Below are 16922 nucleotides of genomic sequence, written 5' to 3'. Positions count from 1 at the left end.
ATAGATCAATGCTTTGACTCATGATAAGACAACTTCCTATGTCCATTCTACTGCCGCTCTGGTCATCTCCTTTTTTAAAAAGTTTTTTTATTAACAATTTCAACATAACAAAATGGGGATTTTGGGGGGCTGCCCCGAGCCCTGGCGATCACCCCAAAGGCTCTATTTGCTTGGACCATTTCACCCCTTAAGCGGACGACACGGAGCTCGCCGCCATTAACCTCCGCAGCAAACCGGAAGTCCCTGGTCATCTCCTGATAGAGTTCCTCTCCCACAATTTATGCACATCTTTGCCAGATCATTTTTTTTAAGCTGTGAGTAATGAGACACCCATGAGGTTGAGAAACACCACCATGCCTTTGTGAAGCCCTTGTCTCATTCCCTCTTTTTATCACAGCTAGCGGATATTATTTTCACTGTACAAAGCTGTCCAAAAGGAGAGAGGGGGTAGGTGGGTCCAGTAACCTGATTTTAAAACAACCACATGGGGACCTGGAAGAACTGAGCACACAAACAATGTGTGCCGTTGAAGAGCTGTCATGCTTGAAGACTGAATATTTTAAGTAATTCCCGTCAGCAGTGGGGATGTTGACTTGGCCAGGGATTGATAATGACGACTGACAGGTAGTCATCAATCTTGCTGTTTGCCCTTTGCAGTGATGCATGAAAGCTCTAAGAAAGTGTCTGAAACTCTGCAGGAAATTTACAGCGAGGAGTGGGATGGGTATGAAAAATTGCAAGCCATCGTGCAGGTGAGTGCGGCACTTTTGTTAGTCCCAGTTATCGGGGACATATTTTACTTCATAATAAAAGTGAGCATTCCTACAACGTTACATAAGTGTTGGAATTAATCTTACAACCTTCCTGGAAGATAGAACAGTATTATCATAGAATTGCAGAGTTGGAAGGGACAAGGGTCATCTAGTCCAACCCCCTGCAATGAAGGAATCTTTTGCCCCACATGGAACTCAAACCCATGACCCTGAGATTAAGAGGCTCATGCTCTACCTTCCATGTCCAGATGATTGCTGAGACAACAGCAACTCCTCCAAGGCCACCTAGTAAGCTCATAGCTCACAGCATAGTTTGAGCCAGGGCTTTCTCCAGCTCACAGCCTTTGCTCCTACAAGACACCAGACTCGAGCCTGATTTTCTTAAGCTGTCCACCCTTATTACAAATGGCAAAGACTGCAGGTATATCTTCAGATTTAAACTAGTTTATCAATCATTCTCTCTTCCCTGGGAACCATAGTTCCGTAAAGCAGAGTTAGGTAGGGATTCTAAGAGAGGAATATCTGACACCCTGCATCAGACTATAGTTCCTGAGATTCTTCGTGGGAGACTAGACTAGCTAAGAGTGGTTTAGCCCATTATAAGGGCCAAAACAGATGGGATAATCCCACAATTGTTGCTTTGCCTAGGCAGGAAGTAGAGGAGAGAATCAGTGCTGTTTCCTTTTCACTAGGACTAGACCATGGGTAGGCAAACTAAGGCCCGGGGGCCGGATCTGGCCCAATCACCTTCTAAATCCAGCCCACAGATGGTCCAGGAATCAGCATGTTTTTACATAAGGAGAATGTGTCCTTTTATTTAAAATGCATCTCTGGGTTATTTGTGGGGCCTGCCTGTTGTTTTTACATGAGTAGAATGTGTGCTTTTACTTAAAATGCATCTCTGGGTTATTTGTGGGGCATAGGAATTCGTTCATTGTTTTTTTCAAAATATAGTCTGGCCCACCACATGGTCTGAGGGACAGTGGACCAGCTCATGGCTGAAAAAGGTTGCTGACCCCTGGCCCGGACAGATCTTAGCTTCTTTCTTGTGGATTCAGGATAAACTTTAGAAATATCTGCTGGACAAGTCTTGGATCTGTACATGACACAATTGCTTAGGATAGCAGCAGTTGGCAACAAGATCTTAAAAAGAGGTTATTTGCTCTTGTGTGATAGAGGCAGAGGGAGCGCCTATTGTCACAGGATATAACAGCAGAGAGTATGCTCTTTTTAAAAAGAGAGTGTTTTTATCTCATGTTTTTATCTCATATCTGCAGATGTATGCAGACTTAATCACTAATTGAGTAACATACAGTCAATCAACTAATTGTACAAATAGTGAGGACCTCTTCAAACTTCTGGCAGTCCTACTTTAAAGGAACAATTTTGACACAGATCTCCCACATGATGCCTGGTGCCTCTGACTGTTATCATGCCTTCTTCTGAATTTATCTGTTTCACACAGGCAACTCACTCTTTGATTTCACGGTCACTGAGTAACGAAGGATATATATGTAGAGACAAAGCATTGGTTTCCCTCTCCTGAAATAAGTAAAAGAAAAGCAACAGCGGACAAGCAAATAGATTCACCTAATCCATATAGTCATCTTTTATTTAGAATTTCCCATAATTCCTGCTCACATCAGTATGGCAAGTTTACGTCAAACCTACTTATCCAATAACAGACAGCATAAGCTGCATCTGAAGAAACAAGAAGAGCAATACAGACAAATCCACCAGCAGTTGTTTATCTCCAACCTCTAAAGAAGGAATGGCACACCTTGAGAATAAGCCCTTAAAACTTGAGAAAGAAGTGGCTTCAGAGAGGCAGGGGTTGCACAGAACATTCCACCCAGCACCATTTTTTTAATGTCTGTTTGTCCTTTTACCTGCAGAGCAATGACCTTCTGTGGGAAGATTATGAGAAGAAACTGGCAGATCAGGCAGTCAGGACTATGGAGAATTACTTGACGCAGTTCAGTGAAATTAAGGTGTGTGTTTCAGGGCTGACTTTGCAGTATCCGGTACCCAGAACTGAAAGTTCAACTTTCCATTTTTACATGTTTCCAGTCCTCAAGGAAACATAATGCTACTGGGAGGAAATTTTCTTCCTCCTGATCATCATATAAAATATGTTCACAAGTCAATCTCTTTACGTGTGTGTGTGTGTGTGTGTGTGTGTGTGTGTGTTGGCCTTTCCCAGGCATCCCCAAACTGCAGCCCTCAAGATTTTTTGGCCTACAACTCCCATGATCCCTAGCTAACAGGACCAGTGATCAGGGATGATGGGAACTGTAGTCCCAAAAACATCTGGAGGGCCGAAGGTTGGGGGTGCCTGGCCTTTCCTATCATTCTTTTAGGCATGGTCAAACTTGGCCCGCCAAATGTTTTGGGACTACAATTCCCATCATCCCTGACCACTGGTCCTGTTAGATAGGGATCATGGGAGTTGTAGGCCAAAACATCTGGAGGGCCACAGGTTGGGGATGCCTGCACTAAGCCATAGTATTTGTGGAAGATGTCACAGTATATGATGAGTATTTGGGGTGTGCGGTCAGAAGGAGGTCTTCCGGGGAGATTTGAATCTTTATCTCTGTGGTCCAAAACTCTAACTGCCCTTGTCATCAGTAAATTTTTTTAATAAAAATGCCTAAAATAGGCTAGGAACTCTACACATCTGAACATACATTGGTCCCTGCCTGCAGATTTGCAGTGTTAAATACTTTGCAAAAAATACAGGCTATAAATTATAATTACTAGCATTCCTGAGAGTAAAAACACAGTGTGAAGATTAATAAGCTCAAAACTGTGGCCCACTCCATAGGCAGGAAATTTTGCAGCCTTCTGTTGGAAGTGTATTCCATAACACAGAGGCCAGAACCAAAAAGGCCCTGCTTCATTCTTTACCTCACAAGTAGAAGGAACCTTCAGCAAGGACTGTTCAGCTGATCTTCAGCTGGAAGCTGAAGAAGGAAGCTATCTTAAGCTGTGCAAACGGGTCCTCACCTCACTCCCTTACTGAATTCTGAATAATGTCCTTGATGATTTATTGGCCTCCAGATCAGAGTGGCAGATTTGGTTGAAACGTTCTTGTTATGGCAATAGAAAAAGAAAGTGAGCATTGACTCTATAAAACTATTTTTCATTTCAAAGGAGCGAATTGCTAAGCGGGGAAGAAAACTAGTGGATTATGACAGCAGCAGGCATCACTTGGAAGCCCTGCAGAATGCCAAGAAGAAAGATGAAGCTAAAATTGCAAAGGTATAAGGCTGTCTTGAGAGCCCATCCAAACACTGACCAAGAAGGAGTTTCTTATAACCAGGAATGTCATTCCCATTGTGTCTCTGATTCTTGAATTCTTCCTCTTTGGCAAATCATGCTTTCCTCTACAATATAGGCTGTTGGATCCTTTTCATATCCCATTCAGTCTGCTTACAGCACTCTCGTCTTTCTACCCCTCTCACAATGAACAGACCACACCATTTAGTAAGTTTAAATGCTTTGCTTACCAACTCCAAAGATCATATCCATGGTTGTTCCATGCAGCAGCAAGAAGAACACAGGTAGAAAATTCTTGGGTAACAAAATACAGAAAAATACTTCTGGGTATGCAGTCTGGGCGTGACGTGATCAAGCCCAGATGTGCTGCCTAATCAGCTTCACATGCTGGAAGAAAACTTAACTTCTTTCCTTCCAGGTGAGGGGTGCTACCTAGCTGAGTCTAGGAATACAATTCTGTGTTCTTAACCCCTTCATGCATTAACTTCATGCTTGCTAGTTATTGTTGTAGTTGTTTAGTCATGTCTGAATCTTCGTGACCCCGAGAACACTGCCGAACCATCTCGTCCTCTGTCGTCCCCTTCTCATTGTGCCCTCAATCATTCCCAACATCAGGGTCTTTTCCAGGGAGTCTTCTCTTCTCATGAGGTGGCCAAAGTATTGCAGCCTCTGATTTCCTTCAGAATGGATAGGTTTGATCTTCTTGCAGTCCATGGGACTCTCAAGAGTCTCCTCCAGCACCATAATTCAAAAGCATCAATTCTTCGGCGATCAGCCTTCTTGATGGTCCAGCTCTCACTTCCATACATCACTACTGGGGAAACCATAGCTTTAACTATACGGACCTTTGTCAGCAAGGTGATGTCTCTGCTTTTTAAGATGCTGTCTAGGTTTGTCATCGCTTTTCTCCCAAGAAGCAGGAGTCTTTTAATTTCGTTACTGCTGTCACCATCTGCAGTGATCATGGAGCCCAAGAAAGTAAAACCTATATCTTACCGGCCCAGTGGTTTTTCCTACTTTCTTCAATTTCCCACACATTGCTCAGTAGTTAGAGGAGGAGTGCATCACTTACCAGAAGTACATAATAGATAGGGAGCAAAGATCCTAACCCCTGTTCCTCTGCTTCCTATATACCTATCACACTTTATTTCTTCCTCCCAACCACTGTGATGTCTGTGAAAAGTAGCCACATGTAAGCCGTGATCTGCCTATGAGAAAACTAGAATGCTGTTCTTGGGGACAAGCAGAAAAGAAGTGGAGGGGACTGTGGAACTGCTGGCTAATTTTCTCCATCCATTGTCCATCTATGATTCTCTTATCTCTTCTTTAGAGGCTGTTTTCCCATGTGTGATGGATGGTGCTGATGCTGGGACAATTAGTTGTTCAATGGCAGATGAGCACAGATGAATGACAAGTGGGGAAAGAGGCTCTACAATCCCTCCCTTTTCTCTCTCCTTGTCTTCAGGATCCTTGGCTGTCAGAGCCTGGTTTACATGTGGCTAACATTTCACATGGGGGGGCGGTTTGTAAGCGGGATGTGAGTCTGCAGTCCACTGGCATGTCTACACTGTTAATGCTCTCAATTTCCTGTGCCTCTAATAAACTCTTGGGTCCTGCAGGCCGAAGAAGAGTTCTACAAAGCCCAAGCTGTGTTTGAAGAGCTCAACAAGGAACTAAGAGAAGAGCTGCCAGACCTTTACAACAGGTTAGGCATGGGAACAAAGATCAGGGTGCAAATGGCAGAGAATCTCAAAGCAGAATGTTGAATCTAAGAAGTGTGGTTGTACTGGTGACTAGGAAATACATGTAGAGTTGATCCTTCTTTCATTGTTGAACTCTGGGACTAAGCTTGCTGACGATGAACCCAGGCTGGAAGGTAAAAATGGGGTGAAAGGATATATTAACACTGGGCATAAAATGCAATTTGCAGATTGTTTCAACGTAAGTCCAAGGTAAGTTAGAATCATAGAACTGTAGAGTTGGAAGGGACCTTGAGGGTCATGTACTCAAACCCCTGTAATGCAGGGATCTCAGCTGAGACATCCATGGGAGATGGCCTTCCAACTTCTGCTCAAAACCTCCAGCAAAGGAGAGTCCACAACCTCCCCAAGGAGTACGTCCCACTGTCTTTACAGCTCTTACACTCAGAAAGGCCTTCCCGGTGTTTAGTCGGAATCTCCTTTCTTCTAACTTGAATCCACTGAAGTTCTGGGTAGGTCTTGACTATTAACGGGCAAATATCAAAAAATTGCTTCCCCACAGTTCAGCAGATACCAAGATATTGGGAGTTACTGTGTTCACATGGGTGTTTGCACAATAAAGCTCTCTTCAGTGCTGTGGGAGTAAAACAAACATGGGGAAGGGCCAGTGGGGACAAATGATGATGATGATGATAAATTTATTATTTATACCTTGCCCATTTGGCAGGGCCTCCCCAGCCACTCTGGGTGGCTCCCAACAGAATATTAAAAACATGATAAAACATCAAACATTAAAAACTTCCGTAAACAGGGCTGCCTTCAGATGTCTTCTAAAAGTTTGGTAGTTGTTTATTTCCTTGACATCTAATGGGAGGGCGTTCCACAGGGCGGGTGCCGCTACCGAGAAGGCCTTCGGTAAGGGAACTACCAGAAGGCCCTCGGTGCTGGACCTCAGTGTCCGGGCAGAACGATGAGGGTGGAGATGCTCCTTCAGGTACACTGGGCCGAGGACATTTAGGGCTTTGAAGGTCAACACCAACACTTTTTCTCCCTTCGTTGCTGTTTCAATTGCATTACAAGTAGCGGAAGTCAAAGGTCTAACGCAGGAGAGCCTTCTGTGCTTCTGGAGGTTCCAGCCCCTGTGCATTCTAGAATTCTAGAACCCTGGGAAATCAAGGTTCCGAACAATGCAGGGAGTCTCCATCCACAAGGACAGGAGACTCCTTGCTTCAGACTGTCCTCTTCCACAAGTTGAAGGGTGATAGAAGGGGAGCAGAGTCAGCACATTTCTTCCTATTGCTCCCACCCATGTGTGTATTTTCAGCTAATAGGTTTATGTGTTGTGTGATTTCTGCAGTCAGGGATAGGAACTAGCTCTAGCAGTGGGTCTCTTTGGGAAAAATGTGGAGTATCACTTTCATCCAGCTGTTGATTTAGAAAACCTGCTGAGCTTGTTGGCACATCTCCTTTGACTGAGCTACTGTTTCTCAGATGACTTGCTGCTTGGAGTTCTTAGTCCATGTATCCAAACCCTTCCCTGGTCTCTGGCTGCAGTTCCTTAGCCCTACGGCCTGTTGACAACACGTCACATAAAGTGCAGTCCAAATACCAAGAGGACAAAAAGGATTAGCCACCTGAAATATCTTGTGGGCTAGCTATGAGATGAGCTGCTTCTCAATCAGAGTTCAGAAAAGTTTGATGACCACAGGATGGCAGCAAAACCCACAGAATTGAATTTTAGCTTTTGTGAAAAAATGATTGTTTAGGATAGGACTAGATGTGTCACCATTAGACCACAGGTTTGTTGCCAAAAATGACAACCCTTCATCCAGTTTCCCCCTCTTGTCCCTGAAACATTGAGATCCTGAAAGGCATGGTATCATCTTACTGTGTGCTTTGGTGGCCCTTCCCAGTAGAAACCTACATGATGGATTGTCTGTCTAAAGTATCACATTCTGAGAGGACAGTGTGGTGTAGTTTTTTAAGCATCAGACTTAAATCAGGGAGATAAAGGTTCAAATCTCCACTTAGCAATCACTTAACAATCTCTCAAAGGACCTGTTGATGGCATTCTACCATTGCACTGTGGAGAGCGTATTAACTTATGGTCTGTGTGTGTGGTTTGGGAGCTGCACGGCCAGGGAAAAAACAATGCTGTCCAGGGTTGTACAGACTGCAGAGAGAATAATTGGGTGCGCTCTTCCCACCTTAGATCAAATCTATGCTGCCAGGTGCCATAAGAAAGCGGCAGAGATAGTGCAGGATAGTACGCACCCTGGAAATTATCTCTTTCAGCTTCTGCCTTCTGGAAGAAGGTATAGGGTTATAAAGGCCAGGACTAGCCGCTTGAGAAATAGTTTCTACGCAAATGCAATTCTGGTTCTAAATGCAGCATAAGGGGTCTCTATAGTATAGTGTATTTTAAAATGGGGTTTCAGAGTTTTTAGGGGTTTTTGAATGTTTTATGTGGTTTTGTAGTAGTTTTATGTAGTTTTTATGTAGTTTTATGTAGTTTTTCAATTTCATTGTTCTGCATGGGACAATGACAATAAAGATATCGTATATCGTATATTGTAGCCACAAAGCTAGCTAGGTGACTATGGACAGAGTCATGAACCTTTCGCCTAGTCAATCCCCATGGGGTTGTTTTAAAGATAATGGAGGTGTGTGTGACTTTACAGAGAAACACATGGTAATAGGATGGCCCATCAAGCCATTCATTGGCTAAACACTACAAGATGAAGAGAGGGAAGAGACACAAAGGCATTTCAGCATTTGGTGTCATCTCTAAGTCTGCTAAGGGACACGGGTGGCGCTGTGGGTTAAACCACAGAGCCTAGGGCTTGCCAATCAGAAGGTCGGCGGTTCGAATCCCTGCGACGGGGTGAGCTCCCATTGTTCGGTCCCTGCTCCTGCCAACCTAGCAGTTCAAAAGCACGTCAAAGTGCAAGTAGATAAATAGGTACCGCTCCGGCAGGAAGGTAAACGGCGTTTCTGTGTGCTGCTCTGGTTCGCCAGAAGTGGCTTAGTCATGCTGGCCACATGACCCGGAAGCTGTATGCCAGCTCCCTCGGCCAATAAAGCGAGATGAGCGCCACAACCCCAGAGTTGGTCACGACTGGACCTAATGGTCAGGGGTCCCTTTACCTTTACCTAAGTCTGCTGTTAGGCTGTATCTACACCAGTTTTCCTGTCACATTTCATTATATTTCACTTTATTTCGTTTTCCTGTGCTGCCCTGGAAGAAATTTTTTAAAAAACCAAATTTTTAATTCGCAAAAAATAAATGCAACCAAAAAAATAACAAATGAATTACAATTACTGTATATTAAAGACTTGGGAGTGATTTTCAAGCAATTCCTCTGTATGCCTCTGTGTAGACAAACCAAAATTGTGCACAACAGTCTTAGAGAAAGAGGTGAGATCCTCCTGTGGAGCAGGAACTGGATAAGAAACAGGAAGCATAGGAATAAATGAGCCATTCTGTCAATGGAGGGATGTAGAAAGTGGAGCCCCCCAAGCACCCATAAGGGGACTGTGCTTTTTAACTTGTTCATTTTGCTGTCTAACTTTCTTTATAGATATCCAATCGGCTTGCCTTTTTAATGGAAGGCCTACTGCTGGGATTGAGCGGAAGAAGATGAACTAGAAATCGCTCAGAGTTCTACCTCAAAATGAATTTAATTCACATTTAGTTCACCCAACAATTATGGGAACTACTTTCAGGTGTACAGAGATTTTTGAACTAGTTCAGTGAACCACACGTGGCTGAACTACTTCATTCTGCTCTTCCAGGGTCCCAGAAAACTCAGCATGTGCCATATTATTCTTCTTTCTTGTCTGGCCCCAACCCAGTTAACATTTGGGCTTAGTTTTTTATCTTTTTGCTTCTCCAGCCGAATTGGGTGCTATGTGACAATATTCCAGAATATTTCCAACTTGCGAGATGTCTTCTACAAGGAAATGAGCAAGGTAAATGAGCAACGGTGTCATACATGTGGGCCATTTGGACAAATGGGCGCACTGCATCATTGCCTTCTATCCACCCTCAGCCGGCCTGTTTTCGTACCAGTCCTGGGAGTGGCCCCTAGTCTCAGCGTTGCTCTTGTAGGTTGGCGCCAAAACTGCCTTCCACCCCAGCAGTCCCAATGGGAACCAACCAACAATGCACAGAAGTCAGGATTTGAAAGTGGTGCACATAATTCCTACTTCATTGTAATGGCCAGCTGAGTTGCATTCTCTCTCTCTCTCTCTCTCTCTCTCTCTCTCTCTCACACACACACACACACACACACACTTAACTTTTGTGCATTCAACTTTACAAACCTGGCAAAAAAAATTGAAAGGGAACAGAAAAGACTTTGACAAACCCACCCACCATTGCATCCAATGTGTTTTGACTATACACAATTTTGTCTTTAGGAGCGATCCCTGAAATGTGATCCCTGCTTAAGTTGAGGCTTACTGTATTATTATTATTATTATTATTATTATTATTACCACTACTACTACTACTACTACTACTACTACTACTACTATTTATTAAATTTGTATACTACCCTTTATCCATAGATCTCAAAGCAGTTCACAACATAAAATACAGTGGTACCTCGGGTTAAGTACTTAATTCGTTCCGGAGGTCCGTTCTTAACCTGAAACTGTTCTTAACCTGAAGAACCACTTTAGCTAATGGGGCCTCCTGCTGCCGCTGCTGCACGATTTCTGTTCTCATCCTGAAGCAAAGTTCTTAACCCGAGGTACTATTTCTGGGTTAGCAGAGTCAGTAACCTGAAGCGCATGTAACCTGAAGCGTATGTAACCCGAGGTACCACTGTACAAGAGAGAAAAAGACAATACATAATAATAACAAGAATACCCCCCTATTTTATTATTATTATTTACTCATCCGAAATGTATTTTGGTATTATCCAGGAATCAATTCAGTCCGAGTAAGTCTGCAGAACGCGACTGGAGTGCCAGGACTATTGGTATTAGAAAGGAAGAATGATGATTGGAACAGACATCATTCTTCCTTTCTAATATTGTTAAAGTGCCTCTAGGGCAGGGAACTGCTGTTTATTTTTAAATCTCAAAAATATATGAAAGGGCAGCTGTCAGCTAATGTACCCCGAGGAAAGTTCCAAAAGGAAGGGGATATAAACCAGGCAGTGACAACATTAAGTCCTACACAGCTTGGGGCCAGGATACCTAAGAGAATGACTCCTCCTGTATAGATTTGTCTGGTTGTTGAAATCTGACAGGGAGGCTGTTCTGGGTCTGCCACCTCTATCAGAAGCTCCAGAGCCTTCTTGGTGGTGGCATCCCAGTGGTCCATTTCCCTCCCCTCTGAGATATGGCTGGGGACTACCTGTCTGTGTTTCCAGCTGATAGGCCTTTGCTGGATATTCATGACATTTTATTTTATTTTTGTCTGGTTGCCATATATCTGCCATGTTTTATGAGTGGCTGTATAGGAGATGGATTTCTGTTTTAATTACAGCCCGCTCTGGAACTGCATTGCAGTGAAAAGTGTCTGAGAAACATTTTAAATAAACCAATAAGCTTGAAACACTCATTGACTTGAAGCAGTCAGTCAGGATTAATTATTTTATGTGAATAAGTGAATAGCGGTAATTTCTTAATTACTGGGTAATGATATTTGCTTTTCTTGTTGCTGCTGCTTGTAGCTAAACCATGACCTGTATGATGTGATGAGCACATTGGAAAAGCAGCACTCCAATAAAGTCTTCATTATTAAAGGGGTGTCAAGGTAAGTGATTTCCTCTTTCCTGTGGGCATAGAGGAATCTCGGAAGCAGCAGCCATGTGGGCAACTAGCAACTCCTCTCCACTTTGGATCCCAGGAGATCTGGTTTGTTTGTCAGTCAGTTAATTAAAAGATTTATAATCCATCTTTTAATAACAGGGCTTCTCAAGGCAGTGAGCTGTTTTAGAACAAAATACATATGGAAACTTTGAAAGGGGAAATGTGAACAGCCACTAAACAGCAGTCAGAGTAGAAACAAAAAACCTTTCCAGAGGAGCACGTTAGCTTCAGAAAGACTGACCGAGCAGCCACATCGATTACAGTTCATTTAAATGGGCCAAGATTACAACACTGAATCTCAGCAGCCACCTGATTCCATACCTTTGGGACCACCACAGAAAAGCGCCATCTTGACTAACGGAGGGTAGAATAACCAGTGGGTTTTATATACTGAATCTTAAGAGCAGGGAGTCACTTATAGGAAAAGATGCTCTCTTGGTTCAATCCATGACAGCCTCTGATTTGTAATCATTTGTCAAGTCTTGGCTCAGGTCAGAGATGGATTGCAGTTGGGGGGTCACAAGCAGATCAAGGTCTAAAGCAAGGTCTAAAGCATGGGTAGGCAAACTAAGGCCCGGGGGCCATATCTGGCCCAACTGCCTTCTAAATCCAGCCCACGGACGGTCCAGGAATCAGCATCTTTTTTACATGAGTAGAATGTGTCCTTTTATTTAACATGCATCTCTGGGTTATTTGTGGGGCATAGGAATTCGTTCATTTTTATTTTTTTTCCAAAATATAGTCCCCCCCCCCCACAAGGTCTGAGGGACAGTGGACCGGCCCCTTGCTGAAAAAGTTTGCTGACCCCTAGTCTAAAGGGCCTGAGGCAGATTACATGCTCCAAGATGGGTCAGTGGTCAGTTTCTGGAGCAAGCAGACAAGGGGAGGTGATGCTAAGGGAAGCCACGGGAGTCTTGTGCATTAAGATTGGGTTTTCTGTCAAATCTGGAAGTTGTTGAGCTTTTCTGGGCAATGCCAGAAGTGTAGATTTTGGAGAAATTCCTTTAAAATACAGTGGTACCTCGGGTTAAGTACTTAATTCGTTCCGGAGGTCCATTCTTAACCTGAAACTGTTCTTTACCTGAAGCACCACTTTAGCTAATGGGGCCTCCTTCTGCCGCCACGCCACTGGAGCACGATTTCTGTTCTCATCCTGAAGCAAAGTTCTTAACCCGAGGTACTATTTCTGGGTTAGGGGAGTCTGTAACCTGAAGCGTATGTAACCCGAGGTACCACTGTAGCTCAAATACATGGAGAGGTTTACTTTCACTATAGAGGCTGAATAAAGCTGCATGTTCAAACTTTGTAACGCAACTTATGTTTCTCGTTATGCAGTAACAGAGCATCGTTGGTCATCTCGTCTCCAGTAAGTCCAACCAGCCCCTCTGCCATACCTTCAAGGAACAGCACAAGTGAGATGCCCACGTCTCCTCCTGCCATTTCCTCAAATCACGAAAGAGAATCTGCTTCGGCAACCAAAGCAGCATCTGCGCCTGGTGGGGCCAGCAAGGCAGAGGAAGAGACAGCTCCATCTTTGGCTACGGATGCGGCCAGGCCAGACTCTTCAACTGCTAGTGAAGCCAAAGAGGACAGCCAAACAGTAGAGACAACCCCCAGCATTCCCATAGGCACCCCCCAGGAAGTTGAGGAGGCTGCAAATGATATAGCAGCAGGAATTTTATCTGAGGCAGTGCTGGAGGCTGCTGGCAAAAGCCCGAATGTTCCCAAAAACTCTGGAGAGACCTCCCAGCCTCCTTTGAGGAGTGACTTTGAAGCCAGTGATACTTGTGAGAAAGATGAGGGTTCCTCGTTGCAGCCAAGGGTTGAGGTCTTGTCTCTACCTCCCCAGAACACTCAGGATGAAGCTCAGACTGGGGGAACAGACTGTCAGGAGAGCAACGTGCCACTCAGGGAGAGTTCAGTTCGTCCTGAAGACAATCCTCAAGATCCTTCATCTGAAGCTGAAGAAGCCCAAGAAGGTGCACCAAGTACCACCAATGACTGCCTTTCCCCTGCTTTACCAAAAGCAGAGGCCGCTCAACAGCAGCCAGAGGAAAGCGGGGATGCTGAAGATGACGTCAACAGTGAAGGAAGCATTGAAGAAATAGATGTCTCCCCAAAGGCCACCAATGCTCAGGTAAAAGGCATGAGAGGGTTCTGCACCACCAACCCGTCCCACTAGGTAACTGCACACTGTGTAGATAGCATTAAGGGAACTTTAGTCTTCTCATTAGGGACGCGGGTGGCACTGTGGGTTAAACCACAGAGCCTAGGACTTGCCGATCTGAAGGCCGGCGGTTCGAATCCCTGCGACGGGGTGAGCTCCCATTGCTCGGTCCCTGCTCCTGCCAACCTAGCAGTTCAAAAGCACGTCAAAGTGCAAGTAGATAAATAGGTACCACTCTGGCGGGAAGGTAAACGGCGTTTCCGTGCGCTGCTCTGGTTCGCCAGAAGCGGCTTAGTCATGCTGGCCACATGACCCAGAAGCTGTACGCCGGCTCCCTCAGCCAATAAAGCGAGATGAGCGCACAACCCCAGAGTCGGTCACGACTGGACCTAATGGTTAGGGGTCCCTCTACCTTTACCTTAGTCTTCTCATTAAGGAGCAAAATGATGGGCAAGTGCCTCTTTTGTGGCTTAGTATGTTAGCATGAAAAATTCAGTGTGTGGGGAGGCATGTTGAGATGGACACAGAGGAAATGGAGGGAAACTCAGCTCAGTAGGAAACCTGGGTTGTTGTGGTTGTTGATGGCATCTGTCTGTCTTGGGAGACAATGAAGGAGTACACCTTTGGGGTTGAGGTCAAGCTGTTGGAAGGTTGTAGAGACCGATGCAGGAGAGACATGTTTTGTTACAGCTGGGGCAGATGAAGGCGTCCAGTTGTGCTACTGCAGATGCACCATGGCGTTTCTTCTCTCTGTGCTCCTCCCAGTGGTCATTCCTCCTCTGGTCACTGCTGTGGATACATGACTTGACTGCCTGTCACCAGGCACTGTGTTGTGATTATTTTAGTAGTAGTTTTTGTCATTATTATTCATTGTTATTTAGCACAAATTTGGAGAGAAATTAATAAAAGCAAAAGGACAGGACGATACCCCAAGGATCCTGCAATCAGAATTACCTTATTTCTCAGAATGAGAACATTGGGAGATGAGGACTCCTACACTTTCCAGGCTACAAAAGAATGGGATGGGGAGGTGGGAGAATTGCTCCAAGCTGTACCTTCCAAGATAGCTTTGCATAGTCCATATCTACCTTATGCATCATTCTCTGTGAGCTAACAATGTGAGGAATAGCTTGTTATAATACGATTATGTGTCTACCTGGTGGCTCTTGTAATATGTCTTCCTAATTGGCGGTAGAGGCATACAGTATGAAATCAATACTGAAACCAACAAGAGAGGTGTGCAATTTAGGAAGAGAAACAGTGGGGAGGAAGACAGTGATTGTATGCAGGACAATATAACAACTGTACTGTTAGATCAATCTCAAGACCAACACTGACAATCCAGACGTTTCTGGGATCTTATTATGAGCAGGCAATGAAGGAAACAGCCCGGCCCTCTAACAGAGATTTGCCTTTCCCACTTATTTGGTTATTTCTCCCTTAGAGCAAGGCCCTTCTTCCAGTGCAAAATTGCCTCAGCAGCTACAAAAGCTACTCAGCTGCAAAAGTTTTCCCCAAAAACAGAGCCTCTCACTTGGGAGATTTAATTGGAGAGGCATTACACATGCCAGACATGAAGAGTACCAATCCTGTCTGACAGGAAAAACCAGTGCAGACTCCAAAAACCAGCACCATTTTAGGGCTGCTAATTCACTGTTTGGAAACCTCTGTGTGAGGTGTTCCCAGAGACTGTTGACTGAAGGCAGATTTGTGCCTGATTTGTCCTGTGGCAAAGTAGCAGCAACAACAACAAGAAGAAGAGGACGAAGAAGAAGAAGAAGAAGAAGAAGAAGAAGAAGAAGAAGAAGAAGAAGAAGAAGAAGAAGAGGAGGAGGAGGAGGAGGAGGAGGAGTTTGGATTTGATATCCCTCTTTATCACTACCCTCTCAAAGTGGTTCACAATCTCCTTTCCCTTCTTCCCCCACAACAAACACTCTGTGAGGTGAGTGAGGCTGAGAGACTTCAGAGAAGTGTGACTAGCCCAAGGTCACCCAGCAGCTGCATGTGGAGGAGCGGGGAAGCGAACCCAGTTCACCAGATTACGAGTCCACCGCTCTTAACCACTACACCACACTGGCTCTCTACAGTTCTACAGTGTTCCCCACCCCCTGCCAATGTTCAAAAATGCTTTACATATGTTAGTAACCCTCAGGACACGGACCTGTGGGCTAAGTCAGTCTCTTCCTCCCATGTTGCAGATGGAGAGATGGGGACTGAGAGTACAGTGACTTTGCTTCATGCAACTTTAGTGACTGGGCATAAGTGGCAGCATATTGCAGAAACTGCCCTGGGACAATGCAGTTTCCTTTAAGGAGGACAAGTGCATGTTGGTAATCCCTGCAAATCCATCGCTTGGCAGGGGGTTGGACTCGATGGCCCTTGTGGTCTCTTCCAACTCTATGATTCTATGATTCTATGAAACGATGCTCCGAAAGGGCTCTTAATTGGCTTATAACATGCCTGAAAACTCCCCAAGGGACTCTCAAGCAGGGCCTTGATGAATGAATTTAAGATTTAAAACATTAATATCCTGCACTCAGGGCAGGTGACAAATAAGTAAAGCAACTGCAATAAAACTGGGGTGTGAAACACAGAGCAGTCAAATACAACATTCCTAGAGTGGACATGTTTAGACATGAAGAGGGATGTTTGTCCAGCCAGTAGATAAACTTCCTGTTTCCTCTACATGTGACCAGAGGTGGGCGTGACCTCACCTGTGCAGGTAACAAAAGCACAGGGCTGGCCGCCACATCTCTCTCTTCTCCATTTTGCTTTTGTCAAAGAAGGAATAGAATAGGTGCTGATGGTTGAGTCTGTAGGCCCTGCTGCGTAGCTTGTGTGGCTGGCGCCCAGGGTGGGCAGATGAGCGCACCCTGGGCTGGTGCATGTTCCCGGGGGGGGTGCACTACACCCCTGCCCACCCTCGGCGGGCACAACACTCCCAAAGAACACACTCACGCTGCCCTGCCAGCCTTGTGCTGCTTTGCAATGCAGCAGGGCTGTGTACAGAGGACGCAACAGCTCGTGGGGTTGGCAGGGTTGAGGAGCAAAATGCACCCCCCAAAAAAACAAAAAATGCCCCTCTGGGCCTCCCCATGCGATGCCACTGTGTAGGCCACCATATGTGTGTGTTTTAATGATTTGGCCTCAGGGGCTGTATGCAACAAAAGTTGTCTG

At 44.9% G+C, this 16922-nt stretch overlaps 1 protein-coding gene across 1 annotated transcript in view; it reads left to right on the top strand.

Moving 5' to 3' along the window:
- BIN2 (bridging integrator 2) overlaps positions 1 to 16922 on the top strand; it is a 37124-nt gene that overhangs the window by 13205 nt on the left and 6997 nt on the right. Inside the window, exons 4-10 of the mRNA XM_083599262.1 lie at positions 658 to 752; positions 2669 to 2764; positions 3927 to 4034; positions 5672 to 5757; positions 9649 to 9724; positions 11440 to 11522; positions 12914 to 13715. Coding sequence (XP_083455388.1) covers positions 658 to 752; positions 2669 to 2764; positions 3927 to 4034; positions 5672 to 5757; positions 9649 to 9724; positions 11440 to 11522; positions 12914 to 13715 — 1346 coding nt within the window. The remainder of the gene's footprint in view (positions 1 to 657; positions 753 to 2668; positions 2765 to 3926; positions 4035 to 5671; positions 5758 to 9648; positions 9725 to 11439; positions 11523 to 12913; positions 13716 to 16922) is intronic.

The sequence above is a fragment of the Podarcis filfolensis genome (assembly GCF_964270895.1).
Source record: "Podarcis filfolensis genome assembly, chromosome: 2".
Classification (NCBI taxonomy): Eukaryota; Metazoa; Chordata; class Lepidosauria; order Squamata; family Lacertidae; genus Podarcis; species Podarcis filfolensis.
The sequence above is the reverse complement of the archived record's forward strand: the minus strand, read 5'-3'. Positions and strand labels throughout refer to the sequence as shown.